This window comes from Pongo pygmaeus, chromosome 4, assembly GCF_028885625.2.
Source record: "Pongo pygmaeus isolate AG05252 chromosome 4, NHGRI_mPonPyg2-v2.0_pri, whole genome shotgun sequence".
Lineage (NCBI taxonomy): Eukaryota > Metazoa > Chordata > Mammalia > Primates > Hominidae > Pongo > Pongo pygmaeus.
Window position 1 is genome coordinate 183,641,046 of NC_072377.2, and position 25,367 is coordinate 183,666,412.

The following is a 25,367-nucleotide window of genomic DNA, read 5'->3' on the forward strand; positions in this document are numbered from 1 at the left end:
GGATAAATTAGCTTAAAAGGGGGTTGTCACCAGACTACAAATGCTCTTGGCTGGCCTTGGCTCTCCAAGAGCTCTAAATCACCTGGAAATTAATGCAATGTGATTAACAGTTAACACTCCTATTCAAATGTGTGTAAATCTTTAAAAATAATTATTATTGGCTGGGCGCAGTGGCTCACATCTGTAATCCCAGCACTTTGGGAGGCTGAGGTGGGCAGATCGTGAGGTCAGGAGATCGAGACAATCCTGGCTAACACGGTAAAACGCCGTCTCTACTAAAAATACAAAAAATTAGCTGATGTGGTGGCGGGCGCCTGTAGTCCCAGCTACTCGGGAGGCCGAGGCAGGAGAATGGCGTGAACCTGGCAGGTGGAGCTTGTAGTGAGCTGAGATCGCACCACTGCACTCCAGCCTGGGCGACAGAGTAAGACTCCATCTCAAAAAAAAAAAAATTATTACAACCTAATTTCAACCATGTAACTAGCGCTACACACAGTACAGACCTGCCCTTAGAAACAATATGCAAAACAGATCTGGCACTGTATCATTTTATTATGTGAATTCACCCTAACCATCCCATCCCCCTTCCCTGCTCTGTGTCTTCCCTACCAAAAAACATCTAATTTGTGCAAAAAATGGGAGCCTTATTCTATATGAAGGCTACAAAAAAAGATAACATGTAGCCAGGTTCACATATTTTGGGAGATTCCCCCCAAACAAGAAATAACCAAAATAACCAAAAAAATGAAGAAGGTGCCTAAAACATGATACAGCATTTTAGAGCCCTTTCAGATACAAAGCAGAGAAAGGTGTGTTGGGAGAAAAACTGACTGTTGGGAAAAAAACCTGAGGCAGGGCTTGCATGTCTGCCATAGTGTAAAAGAGTCTTGGAACACGTCCGGGGTCTGTGGTCTAAAACCCCTCATGGCCTTTGGAACACCAAGTTTAGTGCTAAAGGGTGGAAGGCTGCCCTGCCGCACCATAATCTAAGCCCAGGGCGTAAAACCCCTCGTGGCTTGGATGGAATCCAGGGCTCAGGGCGTAAAACCCCTCGTGGCCTCTGGAATGTGTCTAGACTTGCTGGCTCCCAAGCTATGCCAGCACTCCCAGGCTCATAGTTCAATTGTATGGTAAACTAGAAGAACATGTTTCCCATTATCTCAAGCAGCAGAATGTGTTCCATATGCTTCAAAGAAAATACTAAACCATCACAGCTGTAGATCATGTGCTTGATAAATGGCTTTCTTTCAACCCCCACATCCTCACCACCTGCTTCTTTGTTTGATCACCAGTAAATAGTGCTTGCTTCCAGAGATTGGGGCCTTTGCAGCCTCCATACTAGCATTGGCCCCCTGGTCCCACTTTCACTCTTGACTTCTCTTTGCTTATTCCTTTGACTCCACCGGACTTCGTAGCCCCCATGGCCTGGTGTTGAGTCTGATCACCCCAACAAAGGTGTGAAGTAGAAACTATCCTGATCTTCAGTAATTTCCCAAAAGGTCCAATTCTTCAGTTGGCTGCAGGGCAGCAGGCAGATCCTTGCTGCTGCTCCTGGGACAGAGCCACTAATTCTGCTCCTCAGGACACAAGCCCTCGGGCCCTGAGCTGAGTGCACCTCTCCCTTCCTCTTCTCTTTTCTTTTGCTCCATTTCCCACTCTACAAAGGTGTCAAAGAGATTTGGCGAGGCCTCATCTTCACTGTGGTTGCTGAGGTCAGGGCCAATCACCTGAGTGAAGTTAAGGAACATGTTCCAAGAGTCCCGGGAGATGCCCTTGATCCTCAAGGGGTTCTCTGTTAGGAAGTTCAGCCATTGGTCCAATACCAGAGAATTGTTCTGGGTAGAGACTAGTTTCCACAGGGTGATGGCTATTTGCGAATGCAGTGACCGCTGCCCTTCTTCAGAGTCCAGGCCAAACTGAAATGTAAACCGGTAGAGATCCTTGAATTTATCCTCTTGTTTGGCTTCTGTTTAGAGGCTAGGGAACTGTGCACAGATTCTGTCACTGCTGTCTGCATTTAATGCTTTGCAGTCATCATAAATCTTTCTGGTGAATTTGCACATGGTTGCAGCCTGGAACTTCCAAGCAAAGAGCAGCACTCGGAATTCTGTGGGGTCGACACATAGGTCACTGCAAAAGTGCTGCATGCCTTCCTTCAAAATTGCCTCTTCTCACTCATGCTTGTAGCACCTGAACAGTTCTTCCAACCCCTGCAAGGAAGACTCCTCGGCACTGGAGTTGGACTCCCTCCCAGCATCTCCTGAGGATGTCGGCAGCTGGCAGGCCTCAGTGACAGCCTCGGCCTTCTTGGTCCCATTGACAAGGCTATCTCTGCTTGGCATGCCACAGGGTAGTACTTGCTCCTCACAGTGGCCTGCACCCTGCCTGCTGTGTGACTTGTTGCTGGGGTCATGGTCTGCATTCTTGCTGCCCAGGGTCACACTGGCCCATGGTACTGGTGACACACTGGCCCATGGTACTGGTGGCCTGGCCTCTAGAGTGGCCCCCTCTGAATCAGATGCCCTCGCTGCCGCTGGCCCATGTACCTCAACATGCTATCAGTCAGAGGAGCCAGCCAACAGCTGCTGCAGAGGTTCCTCCAGTTGAACCCTTTCTGGAAACGATGGCAGCCTGGTGGGTCCAACCACCTACCATCCCCGCTGGGGTTTCCAGGCTCCCTACTCCTGCCGCTGCCACCTCTTCTTCCACCACTGCCACCGCCTCCTTTACCTGCCAAGTTTTTGCCTTTTAATAGGGAAAGCGAACCATTGATGTTTGTCACTATATGTGTGTTAAGTATTTTTCTGGTTATTATGCAGTCTTATTTCCTTTATTCTCCTTTCTTTACATTTGTTGAACATCTGATGATTTTCTTAATTCCCTTTCTCCTTGGATAAAATGGAAATTCTGCACTTTTCCTGAAAATATTTGTCAGTGATTTTTAATATATTTTTGTAACTTTGAAATACTGATTAAATAAAAATTAGGGAGAAAATAATGATGTAGAAAGAAAGATAGACAATGAACTCTGTGCCTGAGTGTTGACACTTTTTCTGGAGTTCCTAGTCTTGGATGTGAAGTACACAAATTTCTTGGAAATCGATTTTGCCCTCTCTCTCTCGTATTCAGTCCTTCTTTCTCCACTACAGTTGACCCTTAAATAACACAAATTTGAACTACACAGGCCCACTTTGATGTGGATTTTTTCCAGTAAAAGTTACACAGAGTGTGCCTGCCTCTCCTGCCACCTGCTCTGCCTTCGCCACCCCTGAGACAGCAAGACCAACCTCTCCTCTCCTTCCTCCTCCTCTGCTCTCTGTATGTGAAGATGAGGAGAAAGACCTTTATGATGATCCACTTCCATTTAATGAGTATATGTGAAATAACTGTTACGTTATTAGTAAGGCTTCCAGTCAACACTAGGCTATTAGGAGTTAAGTTTTGGGGGAGTCAAAAGTTATACGTGGATTTTAGACTGTGAGGGAGGTTGGTGTCCCTAACCCCCATGTATTCAAGGGTCAGTTGTACTTTCTCCCTTTTCCTTATTTACATATCAAAATGCTCTGTGTCCTTAAATGATGAAAACCTTTTCTATTGCTTTATTTCTATTATCTATTCTTACTTCCATAGTCTTACTCGCATCTTCTTCACAAAAAGTTTTAAGTAATTTATCTGGCCGGACACGGTGGCTCACTCTTGTAATCCCAGCTCTTTGGGAGGTAGAGGCGGGCGGATCACTTGAGGTCAGGAGTTTGAGACCAGCCTGGCCAACATGGTGAAACTCCATCTCTACTAAAATTACAAAAATTAGCCAGGTGTGGTAGGCACCTGTAATCCCAGCTACTTGGGAAGCTGAGGCAGAAGAATTTCTTGAACCCAGGAAGTGGAGGTTGCAGTAAGCCGAGAATGTGCCACTGCACTCCAGCCTGGGCGACAGAGCAAGACTTGGTCTCAAAAAAATAAGAAAGATAGAGAAAGAAAAGAAAAGAACGAGGGCTGGGCTATGACTGTATGTGGCTGATAAATTGCTATCGACCTCATCTGTTGAGTGTCAAGTGTCCTGTGTTTGGTCATCATGTACCATTTAGGGCAGGGATTCCCTCCTTCACCAATGGGGTGAATAGGAGGTGATCACAACACCACTCCCTCCTCTCCCACGGGAATCTAGAGCCACCTTTAGTGCCTTTCCCTGTTTCTCACTTATACCTACTCTTCCTGTCCTTACCTCCCAAAACACTTTTTATATTATGTCTCTGGTTATTTCATGATTGGTGGCAGACATTTTCTTCCATCTGGAGGGCAGCATGTTTTCTCAGGCAGATCTTTGTCCTTTTAGTGCTGCTGGGATTTTAACTCCCCTCAGAGGGTTTGGTTGGCATAATCCCTTATTGAGGAATTTTTAGTTTCAGGAGTCAGTGACCTTCAAGGATGTGTCCATAGATTTCTCTTGGGAAGAGTGGATTCAAGCAGATTCTGCTCAGAGGATGACCGTGTATGAGGAGGTGATGCTGGAGAACTACAGGAACCTGGTCTCACTGGGTAAGGACTTCTTATAACTCAGAACCCACCTCTTGACACCTTTCCCCCTCAATCCTGTGTGACCTCTGAAATTTATGAATTTGGACTAAAAATCCCTGATCATAAGGCATTGTTTTAGGGTGTTTGCTTGGTGTCCTCTCTTTCAAGGCAGAAGATTGAAATTTTCTGTAGAGAATGGAAAATGGGAAACTTCATAAGCCACACCTTCCTTGTTTCAGAAGCCCTGAAGGAGAAACAATCAGAACTCTGCTAGGATCGGTTTTTAGACTCAGTTCAGAACCAAACTTTAATGTCTTTCCTCTCAAGCAGGAAATCACCTTTCCAAACCCAGTGGGACTTCCCAGCTGGAACGAGAAGAACTGAGTCTGACGCAAAAAGAACCACCTGAGGGTGGCTTTCGAGGTAAGTGCCAGGCTGCGCCGACTTGTTACCTGAGTGTGTCTCTGGGGAAAATCACTTCAGAGATTGTTGGGTCTGTGGAGAGACTAGGGCCACTGGATGTGTGTTCTCAGATGACACCTCCGCATTACTGATGGGCCTCATTTCTCTAGGGCTCGCTTATGTCATCTTGCAGGGAGGTGGTGGATTATGAGGAGTAAATGAATTGTTACATTTATGGCACCCACTGCCTGGAACATACTGAGCATTTGGTAAATGTTAGCAACCACTATATCCTCTTCTGTCTTCCTCCACATTCTGAATTGAATCCCTGTCTTTACGCATCTTCTTTGGGCTTTTACTGTCTTTCATGAGTGTTTCCTCTTAACCATAACGTATATCCATAGCTTCCTTTCCGTCATTCATGTAAATATTTGTAAGCTTTTTCTCCTTCAAAGGAAACTAACATTTCTCTTCCTCTGCATTGTGTGAGAGAGTTTTAGACAGTCTTCATTTAAAAACATGAAAAGTGATTAGTTTTGTTTTCATTTCTAGCAGCCTTACATTGTATATATTTTCTTTCTCATTCCCAAAATTCTACTCTGCATTACTACCCATTCAGTGCCATTTACTTCAAAATGTTGAATGCTCCTTTATCTTTGTTATCTGGTTTCTAATCCTTATCACAACTGAGATTTCTGTTTTTGGTGTTATTACTGACTTTTCTCTGCAAAAAAAAAAAAAAAAAAAATGGATTTTACATCTTCATCTTCTCTACCATGTGCAAAAGTACCAATCATTTCTTTTTTTTTTTTTTTTTTTTTGAGATGGAGTCTTGCTCTGTTGCCCAGGCTGGAGTGCAGTGGCACGATCTCAGCTCACTGCAAGCTCCACCTCCCAGGTTCACGCCATTCTCCTGCCTCAGCCTCCCAAGTAGCTGGGACTACAAGTGCCCGCCACCACACCCAGCTAATTTTTTGTACTTTTAGTAGAGGTGGGGTTTCACTGTTAGCCAGGATGGTCTCGATCTCCTGACCTCGTGATCCGCCTGCCTTGGCCTCCCAAAGTGCTGAGATTACAGGCGTGAGCCACCGTGCCTGGCCCTAATCATTTGTTTATATATATTTTTTAATTGAAGAGATAGGCAAATATTTAATCTCTAGATAATATAAAGCTATCTAAGATAAAACAATGAAAGAAATCATTAAAGGAACACAATTATAGGAAAAACATTGCCTGTAACCATCACTGCTGGTTTCCCACAAGTTTTTTAAAGAATGGGCTTCTAGGAGAGGAATCACTGGGTCAAAGGATATATCCATTTTTTATGGTCTTGCTACATATGCACCGCTTTAGATACTATTTTGTGTTTAATGATAATTTCTTTGGTATAAAATGAAAGGTAGTGTTAATTACTTTTATTATAGATTTCTGTGGATTGTATTACTATTGACTTTGTATTTATTCTTACTTAAATAACCTATTTATTCAACAAATATCTATTGAGTACTATTCTTAGCACTGGGACTACAGCAATAAGCACAGCAGGCAAAGTGTTTTTGAGGAGCTTATATTCTAATAGGGGAGACAATAAATTAATAAAGGAAGAAGGGAGGGAGGGACAGAAGGGAAAGGAAAGGAGGTAGGAAGGGAGGAAATGAATATAACACAGTGATAGGTGCAGTGTGGAAAAATAAAGCAGCATAAGGGAATGACATTAGTTAACAGGAGTGTGATTTTACAGGGTGGCCAGGGAGGGCCTCTCCTTTAATGAGACTTTTGAACAAATACTCAAAGTGGTGGGCCACATGGGAGAACATTGAGGACATAGGAAACAGCAGGTGCGAAGGCCCTGAGGTAGCAGATTGTGTGGCACTGTTTGAAGGGGAGAGTGCTAGCAGATACGAAGATTTCTGTAAAGCTTACGTTTCAGTCCTTCTGTAAAAAGATCTATTTGTACTATCATTTTTTAAATTTCTGTGAGCCACTCTCTCATTCTCTGAGTGTTGTTCTTAAATAGCAGTCTTTCTAATGCATTACACTAACTTCACTCATCTGTTTGAGAGTATTTCATCGTTTTTGTTTCTGGTATGTATGTGCAGCAGTTTTTTCCTTGCTCCCTAGATTATTTTATTTATGCCATTTTCATTGCTTATTGTCATTCTAGTAGGTTTTCTGGAAGCAGCAGAGGCAAACACATATATTTTGATATTGTGTTTTATCTCTCACTTCTTTACCCCGTTCATGCTTCCCTACTGGGTTAGAACCTAAAGGATTTTCTTTTCTTTTTCTTTTTTTTTTTTTTGAGATGGAGTCAGGCTGGAGTGCAGTGGTGCAATCTTGGCTCACTGCAACCTCTGCCTCCTGGGTTCAAGCAATTCTCCTGTCTCAGCCTCCCTAGTAGCTGGGACTACAGGTGCACACTGCCGTGCCTGGCTAATTTTTTGCATTTTAGTAGAGATGGGGTTTCTGTGTTGTCCAGGCTGGTCTCGAACCCCTGAGCTCAGGCAGTCTGCCCGCCTCGGCCTCCCAAAGTGCTAGGATTACAGGCGTGAGCCACCAAACCCAGCCCACTTGTTTTTTTTATTGCATGTGACTCTGTATTTTACTCATCATTTTCAATGTCTGTCTTTCTTCAGCCGGGCATGGTTGCATGCACCTGTAATCCCAGCTACTCGGGAGGCTGAGGTGCAAGAATCACTTCAACTCGGGAGGCAGAGGTTGCGGTAAGCCGAGATCGTGCCACTGCACTCCAGCCTGGGCAACAGAGCAATACCCACTAATATGTAGGCTCACTGAATTGTCATTGAACATGTTTTTCTTTACATTCCCTGCCTACGACATTGCCTGCTGGAGTAAGTAGTTAAATATTTGTTGAGTGAATATTGAATGACATCAAGTAGAATTTTCATAAATTGGTGAAAATATAAATTTGAATTTGTGAAATTCATATCAATACAGATTGGATAATTATTGGGATGAATGAATTAGTGGGCAGGGCAAAACAGCAAAGGTGGGACCCTCAGGACAATAACGTATTGAGGGGACCAAGGATGCCCTGGTGAAGGTGAGTGGTCCAAGGAGGAGAGGGCCCAGCAGAGAACAGGGTCAAAGGGAGAGAGGAGAGCCAAGGTCGAGTGTGACAGTGCCAAGTAGGGAATGAAAATGCCTGTTGGACTTGGTGATGAGGGAGTGGCCTGGGACCCAGGGAAGAGCCCATTTAGTGCTGAGAGAAATATGCTGTGGGGAGAAAAGTGAAGAGGAAGCAAGCAAGTGAAGACTTTTAAGTACAGACTGTCGTTTCAACAAGGTCAGCTTCTAAGGAAAAGGAAGAAAGAGTAAGAACTCAGAAGAAGTCTGTGGTTTGTTTTTTAACAAGGAAAAGACTTGAGTGTATCTAAAAGAGCAGAGAGGTGTCCGTTGCAGTGGGAGAAACTACAGACAGGCGAAAGTTGAATGGAAAGGAGCCCATAGAACATGATGGTTTGCAAACTCCAGATCTTGTTCTTTCCAGATTTTCTTGGATATTGCTGCCAGATTAATCTGACATTTAGTCCTCTCATTATCCTGTCCCAGTCAAGAGGAGAAAGTATTGACTGAGTGCTGTGCTCAGCTCTTCCGCAGCCAGCATCTCACTTACTTGACACAAAACGTCTATAGGTAAGTACTGTTACTCCTCTTACGGTGGAAGAAATTGGCTCTGAAAGGTGAAATAACATGTCAGAATTTGAACACATATCTTTTGTTTTGTTGGTTTTTTACTTTGAGTTTAATGGTAATTCTCACTTTCTTCCCTTGCCCAGCTGTGTTCTTATTTCCTAGTATATTTAGTAAAACTAGAAACTTCCGTATCCTGGCCTAATTTTCTTTTCAGCATCATTTCTTTTCTCTGTACTAAAGCCTTGTACAGTTGAAAGTATTGTTAGATTTTTGCTTCAGTTTTACAAAAGATGAATAGAAACTGCAAATCCAGAAGTGCTGTCCCTGGTGCCAGTATTATCATTGTAAACTGACTAATTTTGAGAAAAGATAGAAATTTTTAGTAATGTGGAAAGCAGTGTCTTTTAGCTTCTCATCAATGGCAATTAGATTTAAATAATTTAATGATGTTCAGTTATGAAGGAAACAAAAATTAAGAACATGCATAAAGTATTAGAAACCTACTATCCAAGATTATGTGTAAAAATACAATTGGGGATTCTATAATCTTTTTAGCTCTCCAGGAAGCCACCCTAACCATCCCTAAACATAGGAGCCTGCTGTCTGTGTTTCACACATGATTTTTAAAAATGTGGCTGGGTGTGGTGGCTCACACCTCTAATCCCAGCATTTTGGGAGGCTGAGGCAGGCAGATCTCTTGAGGTCAAGAGTTCAAGACCAGTCTGGCCAACATGGTGAAACCCCGTCTCTACAAAAAGTAACAAAAATTAGCCGGGTATGGTGGCACGTACCTATAATTCCAGCTACTCAGGAGGCTGAAGCGCAAGAATCACTTCAACCCGGGAGGTGGAGGTTGCGGTAAGCCAAGATCACACCACTGCACTCCAGCCTGGGCAACAGAGCAAGACTCCGTCTCAAAAAAAAAAAAAATTTTTTTCAGAGATGTACTGGGTAAATACCTCTGCGTATATGTATATCTGTCCGTGTAAATATATGTATACACATGTATAGAAACATACACAGAATTTATGTAGTTAAGAGGATCTACCTGCATGCTCACATGAGCCTCACTGATGTTTAATACATACACATATCTTTGCTTCCATTACTAGGAAAACTGATCTAAAATACTATAATGAATGTAGAAGTATTCAAAAAGTTCATTCTTCCTTAAATAAGACAGGCGGCCCACTGCTGCCCCAGGGCCTTAGCACTGGCTGTTACCCTGTCTGGGAAGCTCTCCCTTAGATAGTCCTATGACTTCCTCTCTCAGTCCCTTAAAGTCTTGGTTTAAATGTCACATTTTCAGTGAGGCCTTTCCTTATGACCCAGCTTAAAATTGCAGACCTTTCCTCTCACCCATCATGTTCCCTATATCCATTTAAAAGCTTTTATTGTTTTTCTATAAGGTATACCACTTAAATACTAAGGATTTTACTTATTGTCTTCCTTTCTCTTGCTAAAATATGTTTCATAAGGGCAGACATTTTTTCTGTTTATTGCTATATCCTGAGCACCTAGAACAGTACCTGGCTTGATAAGTATTTATTGAATGAATGATTTATCGTGTGCATAAAACCAGTTTGACTGCTATATGGAGAGAATGCCTTGTAGGGTAGTGAGAGTTTAAACAGAAAATCCAGACAGATGGGTATAGAAATAGTCTAGTTGGGTGTTAGGAGTAGCTTAACTGTTACCCAGAGGATGGAAGAAATATAAAAGGAGAAAAGAAATAAATCAACTTGCCCTTTTCAGGAAGCATGGGACCTGCTTGCTGCCCAGTCCCATCTCACACACCCATACTGTGCAAGCTCCCAGCCTCTGCTATGGCTTGTGCCAGCCATATGTACTAAGGGATCTGTGACAGACCAGACACCTTGGTCTGGAGACTCTAGTTCGTGTCCTGATGAGTATCAAAGTTATATAAATCCTATAAGTTAATGAGTGAAGGCAGAAAAAGCATTCCAAGCCATTAAGGGAGTATGGAGTATTTCCAGTATTATTACTCAAAAGTCTTGTTTAGGAAAAAAGGAAAGGCAGAGAGAACTGTATGTTGCTTAATGTAAAATAGTAATAATGGTAATGATAACAGCTAACAATCACTGGATCCTTATTACATCCAAGCATAATGCTATGTGCTTTATGAAGTCCTTATTTAATGAAATAGTAAAATATCAAGGATCTGAAACATTATTTAATCCCGGAAGAGCTACACTTTCTGACCTATAATGCTCAGGTTCCAAGCCCACAATACTTCATCAATTCTAAGTAAAGCCACCTAACAGTTTTTCATTTTGTAGGTAGACAGTTATATAATCTGGAAAAATTAAAAATTTCCCCCCATCTCAGTTGCCATATTGGTCACACTCTTGGAATAACATTAAATAGTAGTAGTAATAGTAAGCACCTTTTCCTTGGTTCTGTTATTAGAGAGAATTCTTCTAGGGTTTTATTTGTATTCTTGGTGCAATGCAAGTATTTTTGTTTTTGAATCAGGAATGGATGAAGGATACCAGTTGAATACTTCTGAAGCATCTATCAGGTTGATCATATGACCTATGACCTATTAATATGATAGTAATAGATTCTTAATAGTGAACCATTCTTTATTTCCTGGATAAATCCTTCTTCGTCCTAGTTATACTCTTGATGTCTAAGTAACCAGCATTGTTTAAAAACATTAAGAGTTCTGGCTCTGATATTACAATGACTTAACAGGGTGGGTCTGCTGGTGACAAATTCTCTTAGTTTTCTTTCATATGAGAATGTCTTTATTTCACCTTCATTCCTGAAAGATTTTTGCTAATATAGAACTCTAGGTTTATGGTTATTTCTTTCAGCACTTTGAAATAATTAATTCACTTCCTCCTGGCATCCATGGTTTCTGATGAGAAATTCAGTTATTCAGATTTTTGCCCCGCCACCAAGTAGTGTATCAATTTTCCCTGGTTGCTTTCAAGATTGTTTTTTACTTCCATTTTTAGAATTTAATTATGGCTGGGCATAGTGGTTCAAACCTGTAATCTCAGCACTTTGGGATGTGAAGGCAGGCGGATCACTTGAGGCCAGGAGTTTGAGACTGGCCTGGGCAAAACATGGCGAAACCCTTTCTCTGCGCAAAATACAAAACTACCTGGGTGTGGTAGTGCATGCCTGTAGTCCCAGCTACTTGGGAGGCTGAGGAGGCACGGGAATCGCTTGAACCCAGGAGGTGAAGGTTGCAGTGAGCCAAGGTTGTACCACTGCACTTCAGCCTGGGCGACAGAGTGGACTCTGTCTCAAAAGAAAAAAAAAATTTGATTATGATGCATTTGGGCGTGGATTTCTTTGGGTTTACCCTGTTCCTATAGATTGAAATCTTTTGTCAAATATAAGCTTTTAGCCATGATTTCTTCAAATACATTTTCAGCACCAAACATTTTCTCCTTCTCTGGGACTCCAGTGAGACAAATATTAGACCTTTTATTGTTGTCCCATACATCCCTGAGGTGCTCTTCATCTTTATTTTTTCTCAATCTTTTCTCTCTGTGTTGTTCAGATTGAATAATTTCTTTTAATCTGTCTTCAAGTTAATTCTTTCCTGTTTTCACCCTTCTGCTGTTGGACCTATTTAGCAAGATTTCTATTTTCTCTATCAATAAATAAGTATTTGTATATTAAAAATACTGTAGGGCCAGGTGCGGTGGCTTACACCTGTAATCCCAGCACTTTGAGAGGCCAAGGCTGTTGGGTCGCGAGGTTAGGATTTCAAGACCAGCCTGGCCAACATAGTGAAACCCCGTCTCTACTAAAAATACAAAAATTAGCCAGGCATGGTGGCACATACCTGTAGTCCCAGCTACTCAGGAGGCTGAGGCAGGAGAATCGCTTGAACCCGGGAGGTGGAGGTTGCAGTGAGTCGAGATCGCACCACTGCACTCCAGCTTGGGCAATAGAATGAGACTTCGTCTCAAAAAAAAAAATTGTATATTTTTCACTTCCAGAATTTCCACTTAGTTCTTTTTTATATGCTCATTTTCTTGGTGAGATTTTATTTCCATTTCTTTAGAGTGTATTCACTCTGACTTGTTGGAACAAGTAAGGCAGATGCTTTAAAGTCCTTATAAGATAATTGTATCATCTCACTTGATGTCTGTTGGTTATCTTTTCCCATGTAAGTTGAAATGTTCCTGGGTCTTTATATTCTCAGTAACTTCAAAAGGTGTCATGGGCATTTAGAATATTATGTTATAAAACTCTGTGTCTTCTTGAAATCCAACAGAAAATGTTGATATTTCTGTATTAGCGGGCAGTCAACCTGGTTGAGCTTAGACTACAAAGTCCAACCAGCTTTCTGTGGGTTGTGGTTTCCATGTCAGTTTGGTTGTCAGAGACTTCACACTGTTGCTTGACTCTTGCTCACATGTGTGTCACTCTGCGGCCAGTATGGAATTTAAGCAGCGGTCTCTCTTATTCTCAGAGTCCATGTGTGCTGCTTCGGGGGTCAGATTCATGCATACGTATCTCGCAGGTGAGCCCAGGAGTTCTTAAATAACTTCCAAGGTCATTTTCCCAAATTCTCCCCTGTCTATGTCTGCAGTAGTTTCAGGTTCCCTGTGCTGTCCTTTTTACTCTTCTGGCTACAGTGCAGGCGTCTGTAGTTGCCCCGCTCTGCTGTGACTTCCAGTGACTGTCCTTATGCAGAGCCAAGCAGCAGGAGGACAAAGAAAAGAAGATGAAGTGGGGCTTCTTGCTACCCTTCTTGGGACCGCAGATCCCTTGCTTGGGGAAGAAGGACCCTCTCCTCATGTTTTTGAGCTCCTGTCAGCTCGCAGTGGCACTGCTGTTGTAGCAGCCACCAGAGGATTGCTTAAGTGCTGGGGTGCAATAGAATGGAGAAAGGGGAAAAAATAGGCAATTCCCCCTGCTCTCTCTAAGCATTAGAAGTCCTTTTACTGCTCCTTGAACTGGCCCTAGAGCTTTTCCTGGAGAACCTCCTCTGCCTTCTCCTGCCTCAGTGCCTGTTTTCAGATTGCTGTATAAGTTTAGTACAGAAGACAGCTGAGGAAAAAAAGGTAAGCTCACCACTGGTTCAGTGGTACTTTGGATTTTGGTCTTCCTCCCCAATTCACCTGCTACTGTTTACTTCTCAGGGCCTTCAAATAATTGCTTCATGCTTTCTGTTCAGGTTTATCAGTGGAAGAGACATGGTGGAATAGGCCTACTCCACCTTATCAGGAAGAGGATCCTCTACTTTGGTTTTAATTTGATCTTTGTCTAACTTCTTAAGGTGGAAACATAGGTCACAGATTATGGGCCATTCTTATTTACTGTAAAAACATTTAAAGCTCCTTCCGCAGGCAGGAGAGTCAGCTAGCCACCCAAGAAAACATCATGAAAGATACCGATATCAAGACACTACTGTATACCCATCTTTTATGCATATTTTCAGTTATCCTAAGTGTCTTCATTCCATCACTCTTCTTGGAGAACTTCTCAATATTGGAAACACACTTGACATGGTTGTGCATCTGTTCTGGTTTTGTAACTGCTGTCAGTCTAGTACTGTATTTAGTAGTGAAACCAAGTACATCCTCTAAAAGAAGTTCATTATCACACAAGGTAACCAGATTTTTGAAATGCTGTATCTACTTTCTTATGTCTTGTTTCTCCTTTCATGTAATTTTTGTTCTATATGGAGCACCACTAATAGAGTTGGCATTGGAAACATTTTTATTTGCAGTTATTTTGTCTACTTTTACTATCGTGCCTTAGTTATGTTTGTTAGGACCAAACCTCAAAACATGGCTAAGAGTTTTCAGTAGAAATGGAGTTACATCCTAGACTCCACATCACTACAATTTCTAGTTTTGTAGGAGCATGGCTTGGAGTACTTCCTATTCCTTGACTGGGAAAGACCATGGCAGGTATGGCCTGTACACTTGGAGGAACCTTTGGCTATGTGGCTGGCCTTGTTATTTCACCACTCTGGATATACTGGAATAGAAAGCAACTTACATACAAGAACAATTAACTGGAGCAAAGGGAGATATTTCTTTGTGCAGATTCTGTAAGGGCTGTGCAGAAATGTGTATGGTCAAAGCCAAGCAGTTCCATTTACAGCACTGTTTTTTATGTAGTTACAACATGATGTGATTGTAGCTTTTTAAACTATGAAACCCCTGAGAGATTGTACCTTCTAGTTGAAATAAAGTATTTATAATAGAAAAAAAATATTTAAAGCTGTATAATTTCCTCTAAGCATTGCTTTGGCTGTAACACATAAAATACTATCTCATTCCATTGTGATTTCCTCTTTGACTTCTCAGACCTTACAAATTCACTGCTTAATTTTCAAACATGAGGATTTCCCAAATAGTTGAAATGTAATTCTTTAGTTGTCTTTTTTTAATTGTAACGTTTTGTGTTTGTTTGTATATGTGTACAATATACGTAACATAAAATTTGCCATTTTAGCCATTTTTAGTGTATAATTTGGAGGCATTTAAATACATTCACATCGTTGTGGAACCAGCACCACCATCCATCTCCGGAACTTTTTCGTCTTTCCTAATGAAAACTCTATACCCTTTAAGCAATAGCATCCCATTCTCCGCTTCTGCCAGCCCCTGGTAACCTCTGCTTTCTGCCTCTATGAATTTGACTACTCTAGATACCTCATATGAGTTGAATCATGCATTATTTGTCTTTTTGTGACTGGCTTATTTCACTTAGCATAATGTCTTCAAGCTTCATCCTTGAAGTGGATTCAGCATGTCACTGCCAGTCTTTTTATACCCAAACTAACTTCCCCATTCGTGTTTATTTTTTATTCAAATTTAATATTTAAATAATAGCAGAAATGGTTTAGGAGTACCGTTATTACTGAGTCTTTCATATTTAAGACTGTGTTTTGCCTTTCTCTGCACATGTGTGGAGTGCTGACCATGTGGAGTTCTTGAGTCACATCAGTCTGCCATCAGTTCTTGCAGGCATGGCCCCATTGTCTTTCGGCATCCCGTGTTCCTGAGAAAATCTCTTCTGCCAGTTTTTTAAAAATTTGTAGGTAATCTTTTTTTTTTTTTTTTTCATAAGCATCAACTCAGAACTAACTTTTAAGTCTAAATTCCATGAAGGTATACCGAATCCTACTATTAAGTTTTCTGTAGTACAAAAATATGTTTGAACTTAAAATGATTAATATTTTCCAGAATAGCAAATACTTTGTTCTTTTTCTAATTTGATTTTTGAAATACATACACAGAAGAATGTGTAAAATCTGTACTGTTCAACAAAAACCTACATACTCTTCTAAGCCCTTTATAAATATTAACTAACTTTTGTTCTTATGTCAGCACTATAAGATTAGGTACCATTTAACAAATTTGGACAATAGAGCGCAGAGAGGTTAAGAAACCTACGCAAGGTGTGGCGGCTCACGCCTGTAATCCCAGCACTTTTTGAGGCCGAGGCGGACGGATCACAAGGTCAGGAGATCGAGACCATCTTGGCTAACACGGTGAAACCCCGTCTCTACTAAAAACACAAAAAATTAGCCGGGCATGGTGGCCGGCACCCATAGTCCCAGCTACTCGGGAGGCTGAGGCAGGAGAATGGCATGAACCCAGGAGGTGGAGCTTGCAGTGAGCCGAGATCGCGCCAGTGCACTCCAGCCTGGATGACAGAGAGAGACTCTTGTCTCACAAAAAAAAAAAGAAAGAAAAGAAACCTGCCCAAGGTCACACAGCTAATAGTGGTGGAGCTCCAGAGTTCATTTTGAGTTCATTAACTCAAAAGTCCGAAGTTTCATCTTAGTGTTATCGTAACCACTGTGCCCTTCTGCTTCTCTTTTTAGTTAATAATGATAAAGACAAATGAAGAAAAAAGAAAGCAGGCCAGGCATGGGGGCTCGCACCAGTAATCCCAGCACTTTGGGAGGCCAAGGTGGGTGGATCACCTGAGGTCAGGAGTTCAAGATCAGCCTGGCCAACATGGTGAAACCCCATCTCTACTAAAAAGACAAAATTAGCCAGGCATGGTGGTACATGCCTGTAGTCCCTGTAGTCCCAGCTACTTGGGAGACTGAGGCAGGAGAATCACCTGAACCCAGGAGGCAGAGGTAGCAGTGAGCCGAGATTGCGCCATTGCACTACAGCCTGGGTGACGAGCGAAACTCCATCTCAAAATAATAATAATATAATAATAATAATAAAGCAGATATCCAGTTACCAGAGCCCAGATCAAGAAACAGAACATTGCTAGTGCCATGGAAATGCTTTGTGTGCATCTCCTCATTCACATCCTCTTACCTCTCTCTACCAAGATATAACCAGTATTCTGACTTCTGTGATACCTCCTTTCCCTCTCTTTATACTATTGCCATTTATCATTGAATTTCTAAACAATATATCTGTTTTGGTCTGTTTTAAAACTTTAAATTGAATCTTTATATATATATATACACACACACACACACACACACATACACATATACATATATATTATGTGCCTTTGCTTATTCATTCATATTGATATGTGTAGCTTTAGTTTATTAATGTTCACTGTTAGTTATTCCATTGTATAAACACTTGACAATCTTGTTATCCACTTTTTGATGATGGGCATTTGTGATGTTTCCAGTTTTTGCTGTTGTACACAATGCTATGTGAAGAATCATGAATTCTCATACTGTTGCAAGGTGGAGTTACTAAGTGCATGTACCTAGTGGTAGACTTGCTATATCAGCTAATGTGCTTGCTCTAGGCTGTACTAAACTATTTTTCGAATGCTTGAATCAGATTGGATTTCCACCAGGAGTATGTGGAAGTTCCCACTATTGCATCTTTCCAAAATCTGAAGCTGTCAGTTTGAATTTTTACGTTTTGTTACTTGGGCGGATGTGGTAATGGCATCTTGTTGCAGCTTTAATCGGCTTTCCCTTGGTTACTGTTGAGATTGGGCATCTTTGCTTACATTTGCAGACCATTCAGGCTTCCTTTCCTTAAGTGCTTATTCAAGTCTTTTGCCCATTTTTCTAGTGGGCTTGGTGTTTCATAAGCATTATTTTCCAAGTCTCCATTCTAGTTTTTTGTGGGTCATGTGTTGCAAATATCTTCTCCCAGTAGGTAGTTTCTATTTTTTTAGCTTTTATTTTTATTTTTATATTTTGAGACAGGATCTTGCTCTGCCTCCCAGGCTGGAGTGCAGTGGCATGATCACGGCTCACTGCAGACTTGAACTCCTGGGCTCAAGCGATCCTCCCACCTCAGCCTCCAAGTAGCTGAGACCACATGTGTGCACCACCATGATCTGGTAGTTTTTAAATTATTTGTAGAGATGGGCTCTCACTATGTTGCCCTAGGTGATTTAAAATTCCTGGTCTCAAGAAATCCTCCCACATCAACCTCTTGAAGTGCTGGGATTACAGGTGCGAGCCACTGCACTCAGCTTTTTATCTTTTTTTATAATGTCGTTTGATGACTAGAAGCACTTAATTATTCTCCCAACATTTTTCTTCTTTTGTTCTTTATACTTCTTTTTTCTTCTCATTTTTTGTTTTTATTATTTTTAAAATTTATTTCCTGAACCTCTTCATAGTTTCCAAACTTAATATTTTCTGTGTATAATTTATCTTTGAATAGAAGCAGTTCTGTCTGGACTTTGTATTTCTCTAATAGTGTAAATGGATTCTCTTTTGCTTGTTATGTTGTTTAATACATAGCACCTTAAATGTTCCCAAAGAACTTGAGTTGGCTGGCTGACCCCCATGCAGAGGTGGGGCAACAGGGAGCTACCAATTCACATGTCACCTGCTGGTATTTTCTTTTCTTTTTTTTTTTTTTTTTTTGAGACGGAGTCTCTCTCTGTCACCCAGGCTGGAGTGCAGTGGCGCGATCTCGACTCACTGCAAGCTCCGCCTCCCAGGTTCACGCCATTCTCTTGCCTCAGCCTCCTGACTAGCTGGGACTACAGGCATGTGCCACCATGCCTAGCTAATTTTTTTTGTATTTTTTAGTAGAGACAGGGTTTCACCGTGTTAGCCAGGATAGTCTAGATCTCCTGACCTTGTGATCTGCCCACCTCGGCCTCCCAGGGTGGTGGGATTACAGGTGTCAGCCACTGCACCCAGCCACCTGCTGGTATTTTCATACTCAGTTTGACAGGTCCTCTTATTTGGGGTTACTTGGTTGTGTGTGTTTTGGAGGTGGAGCCTGCTTGTCTTTCCACTTTTTCTCTCTTTTCACGTAAGCACATCAGGTTGGAAGAAAGAGGCCTGGTTAATGCTTATTTCTTGCTTCACAGGAAAGCCTGTGCCCATAGGCCTTTGGTTTGTTTGTTCAGTGTTGATCTCTCTCTGTTGACGTTGATCAGCAATCAAAAAGCTGATTCTCAGGTTGCAGTTCCAGTCCTCTACCCCTTATTTTGTCTGGGATAAGAAATAGGATCTAAGGAAATGGAAGTCTGAGTAGCTACAAGGTCCTTTTCCAGCCTCCTCTCAAACAGTTCAGCAGATCCCCTTGCCTGTCCCTACCACCAGTTCTCATCTTTAAGGAATGGATATTTAGGAAATGGTGGGATCCTTTAGGACTGTCTTACCCCTGCTTACCCCTGAATAAATTACAGCCTGCTTAAAGTTTAAGGGGAAGAAACCTCTAGATTGTGTCATCCTCCTTTAAGAGTTTAAGTTTCATATATGTTCTGGTACTTTATGTTCCAGAGGAGTATATTCTCAAAGGGTAGTTTACATACTGTATTAGCCTGTTCTCACATTGCTGTAAAGAAACACCTGAGACTAGGTAATTTATTCATTTATTTATTTTTTGGGTTTTTTTTGTTTTTTTTTTTTTTGAGACAGAGTTTCACTCTTGTCACCCAGGCTGGAGTGCGATGGCTCAATCTCGGCTTGCTGCAACCTCCACCTCCCGGGTTCAAGTGATTCTCCTGCCTCAGCCTCCTCAGTAGCTGGGATTACAGGTGCACACCATCACACCCGGCTAATCTGTGTGTGTGTGTTTTTAGTAGAGATGGGGTTTCGCTATGTTGGCCAGGCTGGTCTCAAACTCCTGACCTTGGGTGATCTGCCCACCTCAGCCTCCCAAAGTGCTGAGATTACAGCCATGAGCCACCATGCCTGGCTGAGACTGGGTAATTTATAAGAAAAGTTTAATTGGCTTATGGTTCTACAGGCTATACAGGAAGCATTAGTGCCAGCATCTGCTTCTAGGGAAGCCTCAGGAGGCTTACAGTCATAGTGGAGGGCAAAAGGGGAACAGGCACATCAAATGATAAAACCAGGAGCAAGAGAGAGTGACAGGGGGAGGTGCTACACACTTTTAAGTGGCCAGATCTCACGAGGACTCACTCACGATAGGGAGGACAGTACCAAGAGGGATGGTGCTAAACCATCATAAGAAACCACTCCCATGATCCAGTCACCTCCCATAAGGCCCCACCTCCAACACTGGGGATTACATTTCAATATGAGATTTAGGTGGGGACACACATCCAAACGATATCATTCTGCCCCTGGCCCCTCCTAATCTTATGTCTTTCTCACATTTCAAAATACAATCCTGCCTTTCCACTAATCCCTAAAGTCTTAACTTGTTCCAACATTAACTCAAAAGTCCACAGTCTCTTCTTAGACAAGGCAAGTCCCTTCCACCTATGAGCCTATAAAGTAAAAAACAAGTCAGTTACCTCCAAGATATACTGGGGGTATAGGCATTGGGTAAACACTTCTGTTCCAAAAGGGAGAAATCTGCCAAAAGAAAGGGGCTATAGGCCCCATGCAAGTCCAGAAACCATCAGGGCAGTCATTAAATCTTAAAGCTTCAAAATTATTTTCTTTGACTGTGTATCTCACATCCAGGGCACTCTGCTGCGAGGGGTGGACTCCCTAGGCGTTGGGCAGATCTGCCCACATGGCTTTGCAGTGTTCAGTCCCTGCAGTGCTCTCATGGGTTGTAGTTGAATGTCTTTGGCTTTTCCACATGCAGGGTGCAAATTGCCAGTGCATCTTACATTCTGGAGTCTGGAGGGCAGTGGCCCTCTTCTCACAGGTGCACTAGGCAGTGCCCCAGTAGGGATTTTACATGGGGGCTCCAATGCCACATTTCTCCTCTGCACTGCCCTAGTATAGGTTCTCTGTGTGGCCTCTGCCCCTGCAGCAGGCTTCTACCTGGACACCTAGGCTTTTCTATACATCCTCTGAAATCTAGATAGAGGTTCCCAAGCCTTAACTGTTGAACTGTCTATACCCACAGGCTTTATATACCATATCAAAGCTGCCAGGGCTTACAGCTTGCACCCTCTAAAGCAGCAGCCTGAGCTGTAACCTGGCCCCTTTCAGCCATGGGTGGATCTGGAGTAGCTGGGATGCAGGGAGCAGTGTCCCAAGGCTGTGCAGGGCACCGGGCCCTGGGCCTGGCCCAGGAAACCATTCAGTCATCCTAGGCCTCTGGTGGGAGGGGTTGCTGTGAAGGTCTCTGAAATGCCTTTGAGGCCTTTTCCCCATTGTCTTGGCTTATTAGTACTTGGGTCCTTTTTACTCATGCAAATTTCTGCAGCCTGCTTGAATTCCTTCCCTGAAAATGGGCTTTTCTTTTCTACCACGTGGCCAGGCTGCAAATTTTCCACTTATTCCCTTTTAAATATCAGTTCCGGTTTTAAGTCATTTCTTTGTTCTCACATCTGAGCATAGATTGTTAGCAGCCAACCCACCTCTTGTGTGCTTTGCTGCTTAGAAATTTCATCCACCAGATGCCCTAAATCACCACTCTCTCAAGTTCAAAGTTCCACAGATCCCTAGGGCAGGGGCACAGTGCAGCCAAGTTCTTTGCTAAAGCATAGCAAAAGTGACCTTTGCTCCAATTCCCAGTAAGTTCCTCATTTCCATCTGAGACCTTAACCAAGACTTCACTGTCCATACCACTATCAGCATTTTGATCACAACCATTTAACCAGTTTCTAAGATGTTCCAAACTCTCCCTTATCTTCCTGTCTTCTTCTGGGTCCTCCAAACTCTTTCAACCTTTGCCTGTTACCCAGTTATTCCAAAGTCACCTCCACATTTTCAGGTATCTTTATAGAAATTCTTCACTTCACTGTACCAATTTTCTGTATTAGTCAATTCTCACATTGTTATGAAGAAATACCTCAGACTGGGTGATTTATAAGAAAAGAGGTGTAATTGGCTCACAGTTCCTGTACAAGAGGCATAGTGCCAGCATCTGCTTTTGGGGAGGCCTCAGGAGGCTTACAATCATGGCAGTAGGTGAGAGGGGAGCAGGCACATCAAATGGCAAAAGCAAAAGCAAGAATGAGGAGGGAGGCGTTACACACTTGTATACAACCATATCTCACAAGAACTCACTCATGATAGGACAGTACCAAGGGAGATGGTGCTATACCATTCATAAGAAACCACTCCCATGATCCATCACCTCCCATAAGGCCCCACCTCCAACACTGGGGATTACATTTCAATATGAAATTTGGGTGGGGACACACATCCAAACTATACCACCTAGATTATGTTATTTATTTCCTATCATATTTCATTTTATTTACTTCCTATATCATATTTCTTTCTTTTTTTTCTTTCCTTTTTTTTTCTTTTTTTTTTTTTGAGACAGAGTCTCACTCTGTCACCCAGGCTGGAGTGCAGTGATACTACCTCAGCTCACTGCAGCCTCCACCTCCTGGGTTCAAGCAACTCTCCCATCTCAGCCTCCCAAGGTAGCTAAGACTACAGGCGCCTGCCACCATGCCCAGCTAATTTTTGTATTTTTAGTAGAGATGGGATTCCACCATTTTGGCCAGGCTGGTCTTGAACTCCCGATCTCAAGTGATCCGCCTGCCTTGGCCTCTCAAAGTGCTGGGATTACGGCCATGAGCCACCACGCCCAGCCTTGACTGTATTTCTTAATCCTCATTTTATATCTGTGACCCTCAGACCCAGTGAGACAAGTAACTAGTTAAGATGGTATTAAGAGCCAGGGTTTGAATCCAAGCTTGTCTGACTTTGGGCCAGCAATCTTTACACTGTATCACACTGTGACATTTTAGGAAGATTAATTTGGTGTAGGATTCTAGGTGGCCTCGTAGGAGGAAAGAAACTTCTGGTAGGAATACCAGGTACAGTGTGCAGGGTTTCCTGATCTGCCTTTCCCAGTCCCAGCTCTTCTGCATATGTTTCCTTAGTTCCATCTTCATTATGTAGCCTACTCCAGTGGTCAGTGCCTTCACTGTCCATCCCTCCTGAATGGGCTCACTCTTTTCTCTGCTTACCCAGTACATCTGCCATCCCATGCTTTCAGTTCCCCTATTATCTTTAGACCAGTTAACTGTTGTTTCTCTCCCTTCCTATTTCTCTACCTAATTTTGGATACATCTTTGAAAGGTCTCAAATGTGCTCAACAGTTATTTTAGTTGATAGCTAGTTTAATTCTCTCATTCCTACCTTATGCAGTTTCCAGTCTCCTAGCACAGAAACCAATGAGAATTTGAATTTTTTTTTTTCAGATTGGGAGACAAGACTTGAAACCAAAGAGCCAACTCCAAAGCCCACAATATTACTGAAGATTTATGCGATGGGTTAACAATGGAAAAGGAAGGTATCTGGCATTCTACTCTAGGGGAAACCTGGGAACCTAATAATTGGTTAGAGGGACAACAGGATAGTCATCTGAGCCAAGTGGCAGTTACCCATAAGGAGACCTTCACTGAGATGAGAGTATGTGGAGGTAATGAATTTGAAAGATGTTCCAGCCAAGATTCAATCCTTGATACACAACAAAGCATTCCTATGGTAAAAAGGCACCATAACTGTAATTCACATGGAGAAGATGCCACACAAAATTCTGAGTTAATTAAAACTCAAAGAATGTTTGTAGGAAAGAAGATCTATGAATGTAATCAGTGCAACAAAACCTTCAGCCAGAGCTCATCCCTTCTTAAGCACCAGAGGATTCATACTGGGGAGAAACCCTATAAGTGTAATGTATGTGGGAAACACTTCATTGAACGCTCCTCCCTTACTGTACATCAAAGAATTCATACTGGAGAGAAACCCTATAAATGTAATGAATGTGGGAAAGCCTTTAGTCAGAGCATGAACCTTACTGTCCATCGGCGAACTCACACTGGAGAGAAACCCTATCAGTGTAAAGAGTGTGGCAAAGCCTTCCATAAGAATTCGTCTCTTATTCAGCATGAAAGGATTCATACTGGAGAGAAACCCTACAAATGTAATGAATGTGGGAAAGCTTTTACCCAAAGCATGAATTTGACAGTCCATCAGAGAACTCATACAGGAGAAAAACCCTATGAATGTAATGAATGTGGAAAAGCCTTCAGTCAAAGCATGCATCTTATTGTACATCAGAGAAGCCATACTGGAGAAAAACCCTATGAGTGTAGTCAATGTGGAAAAGCCTTTAGTAAGAGCTCAACTCTTACCCTACATCAGCGAAATCACACTGGAGAAAAACCCTACAAATGTAACAAATGTGGGAAATCCTTTAGCCAAAGTACATATCTTATAGAACATCAGAGACTTCATTCTGGAGTAAAACCTTTTGAATGTAATCAGTGTGGAAAAGCTTTCAGTAAGAATTCATCTCTAACTCAACATCGGAGAATTCACACTGGAGAGAAACCTTACGAGTGTATGGTATGTGGAAAACATTTCACTGGACGATCATCCCTTACCGTGCATCAGGTTATTCACACTGGAGAGAAACCTTATGAGTGCAATGAATGTGGAAAGGCATTCAGCCAGAGTGCTTACCTTATTGAACATCAAAGAATTCATACTGGTGAGAAACCCTATGAATGTGATCAGTGTGGAAAAGCCTTCATTAAGAATTCATCCCTTACAGTGCATCAGAGAACTCATACAGGAGAGAAACCCTATCAGTGTAATGAATGCGGAAAAGCCTTCAGCCGGAGTACAAACCTTACACGACATCAAAGAACTCATACGTGAGTTCTTTGGCCCTTATCTCATGATTAACTTTTCAGTAATAATCATATGAGACATCATACAATGTAGAAATCTAATAAATGTAATGATTGTGGGAATCTTTCAGTGAAAGTACAATATATCAGATCAGATAATACCACTGCAGAGAATCCATCTAAAAGTAGAGAAATCTTGATTCGGAAGGTATAACTTACTTTGTATCAGAAGGTTTAAGCAGCTAATAGAAACAATGAAGACTCATGCTGAAGATAAGTTCTGTTTATATCATACTGCACATTCTCCTTTGGCCATCAGAGACTTTACACTGGAGAGAAAAATGTGAGCGTGTTTAACTGGACAGCCCAGAGACCTGGTATGTAGTCCTAATCTGCCACTGCCTTGGACAAGTTGCCTACTTCCATCAGGTTATGGTTCTTTATTTGGTAAATGAATGATTTTGGAGTTAGAAATCTTGTAGGAGCTCTGTTAGCTCTAAAATGCTACAGCCCTATAAATATAATGAATGCTGGGAAATCTTTGTTCTTTTACGGTCTTATGTGGTCTGTATGCTGTCTAGATGCTCTTGTTCCACAATCTGGTTTCCTTGGATGCTTTTAGTCAAAATTATTTACCTTTACCAATTCCTAGTACCCTTCCATGCCCCTAATCTTTCCCTGCATTGTTATTTTGTCCCCTAACTACAGGCTGGTTTCCATAAATTAATGGAATAAGTATGCAAATTTTTTCATTTATTTATTTATTTATTTATTTATTTTGAGATGGAGTTTCGCTCTGTTGCCCAGGCTGGAGTGCAGTGGCGCAATCTCAGCTCACTGCAAGCTCC

At 42.0% G+C, this 25,367-nt stretch overlaps 1 protein-coding gene and 2 pseudogenes across 27 annotated transcripts in view; 2 read left to right on the forward strand and 1 right to left on the reverse strand.

Annotated features, from left to right (window-relative positions):
• Window positions 1-25,061, forward strand: part of ZFP2 (ZFP2 zinc finger protein) — a 98,853-nt gene extending 73,792 nt beyond the window's left edge. For 6 of the 27 annotated variants that reach the window (XM_063665653.1, XM_054487632.2, XM_063665650.1 and 3 more), the window contains 5 exons: window positions 4,404-4,539; window positions 4,846-4,941; window positions 7,557-7,643; window positions 8,432-8,577; window positions 23,083-25,061. In XM_063665653.1, the coding sequence (XP_063521723.1) occupies window positions 23,162-24,547 (1,386 nt within the window). In that variant the 5' untranslated portion in view covers window positions 4,404-4,539; window positions 4,846-4,941; window positions 7,557-7,643; window positions 8,432-8,577; window positions 23,083-23,161 and the 3' untranslated portion in view covers window positions 24,548-25,061. Of the gene's footprint in view, window positions 1-2,288; window positions 2,351-4,097; window positions 4,128-4,403; window positions 4,540-4,845; window positions 4,942-7,556; window positions 7,773-8,431; window positions 8,578-23,082 lie in introns of those variants that run through there. The other 21 variants (XM_063665649.1, XM_063665657.1, XM_063665660.1 and 18 more) reach the window with 10 other exon arrangements.
• On the reverse strand, window positions 1,489-2,475 carry LOC129037109 (DCN1-like protein 3; annotated as a pseudogene).
• On the forward strand, window positions 12,668-14,790 carry LOC129036463 (phosphatidylinositol-glycan biosynthesis class F protein-like; annotated as a pseudogene).
• Window positions 25,062-25,367: the final 306 nt, after the last annotated feature.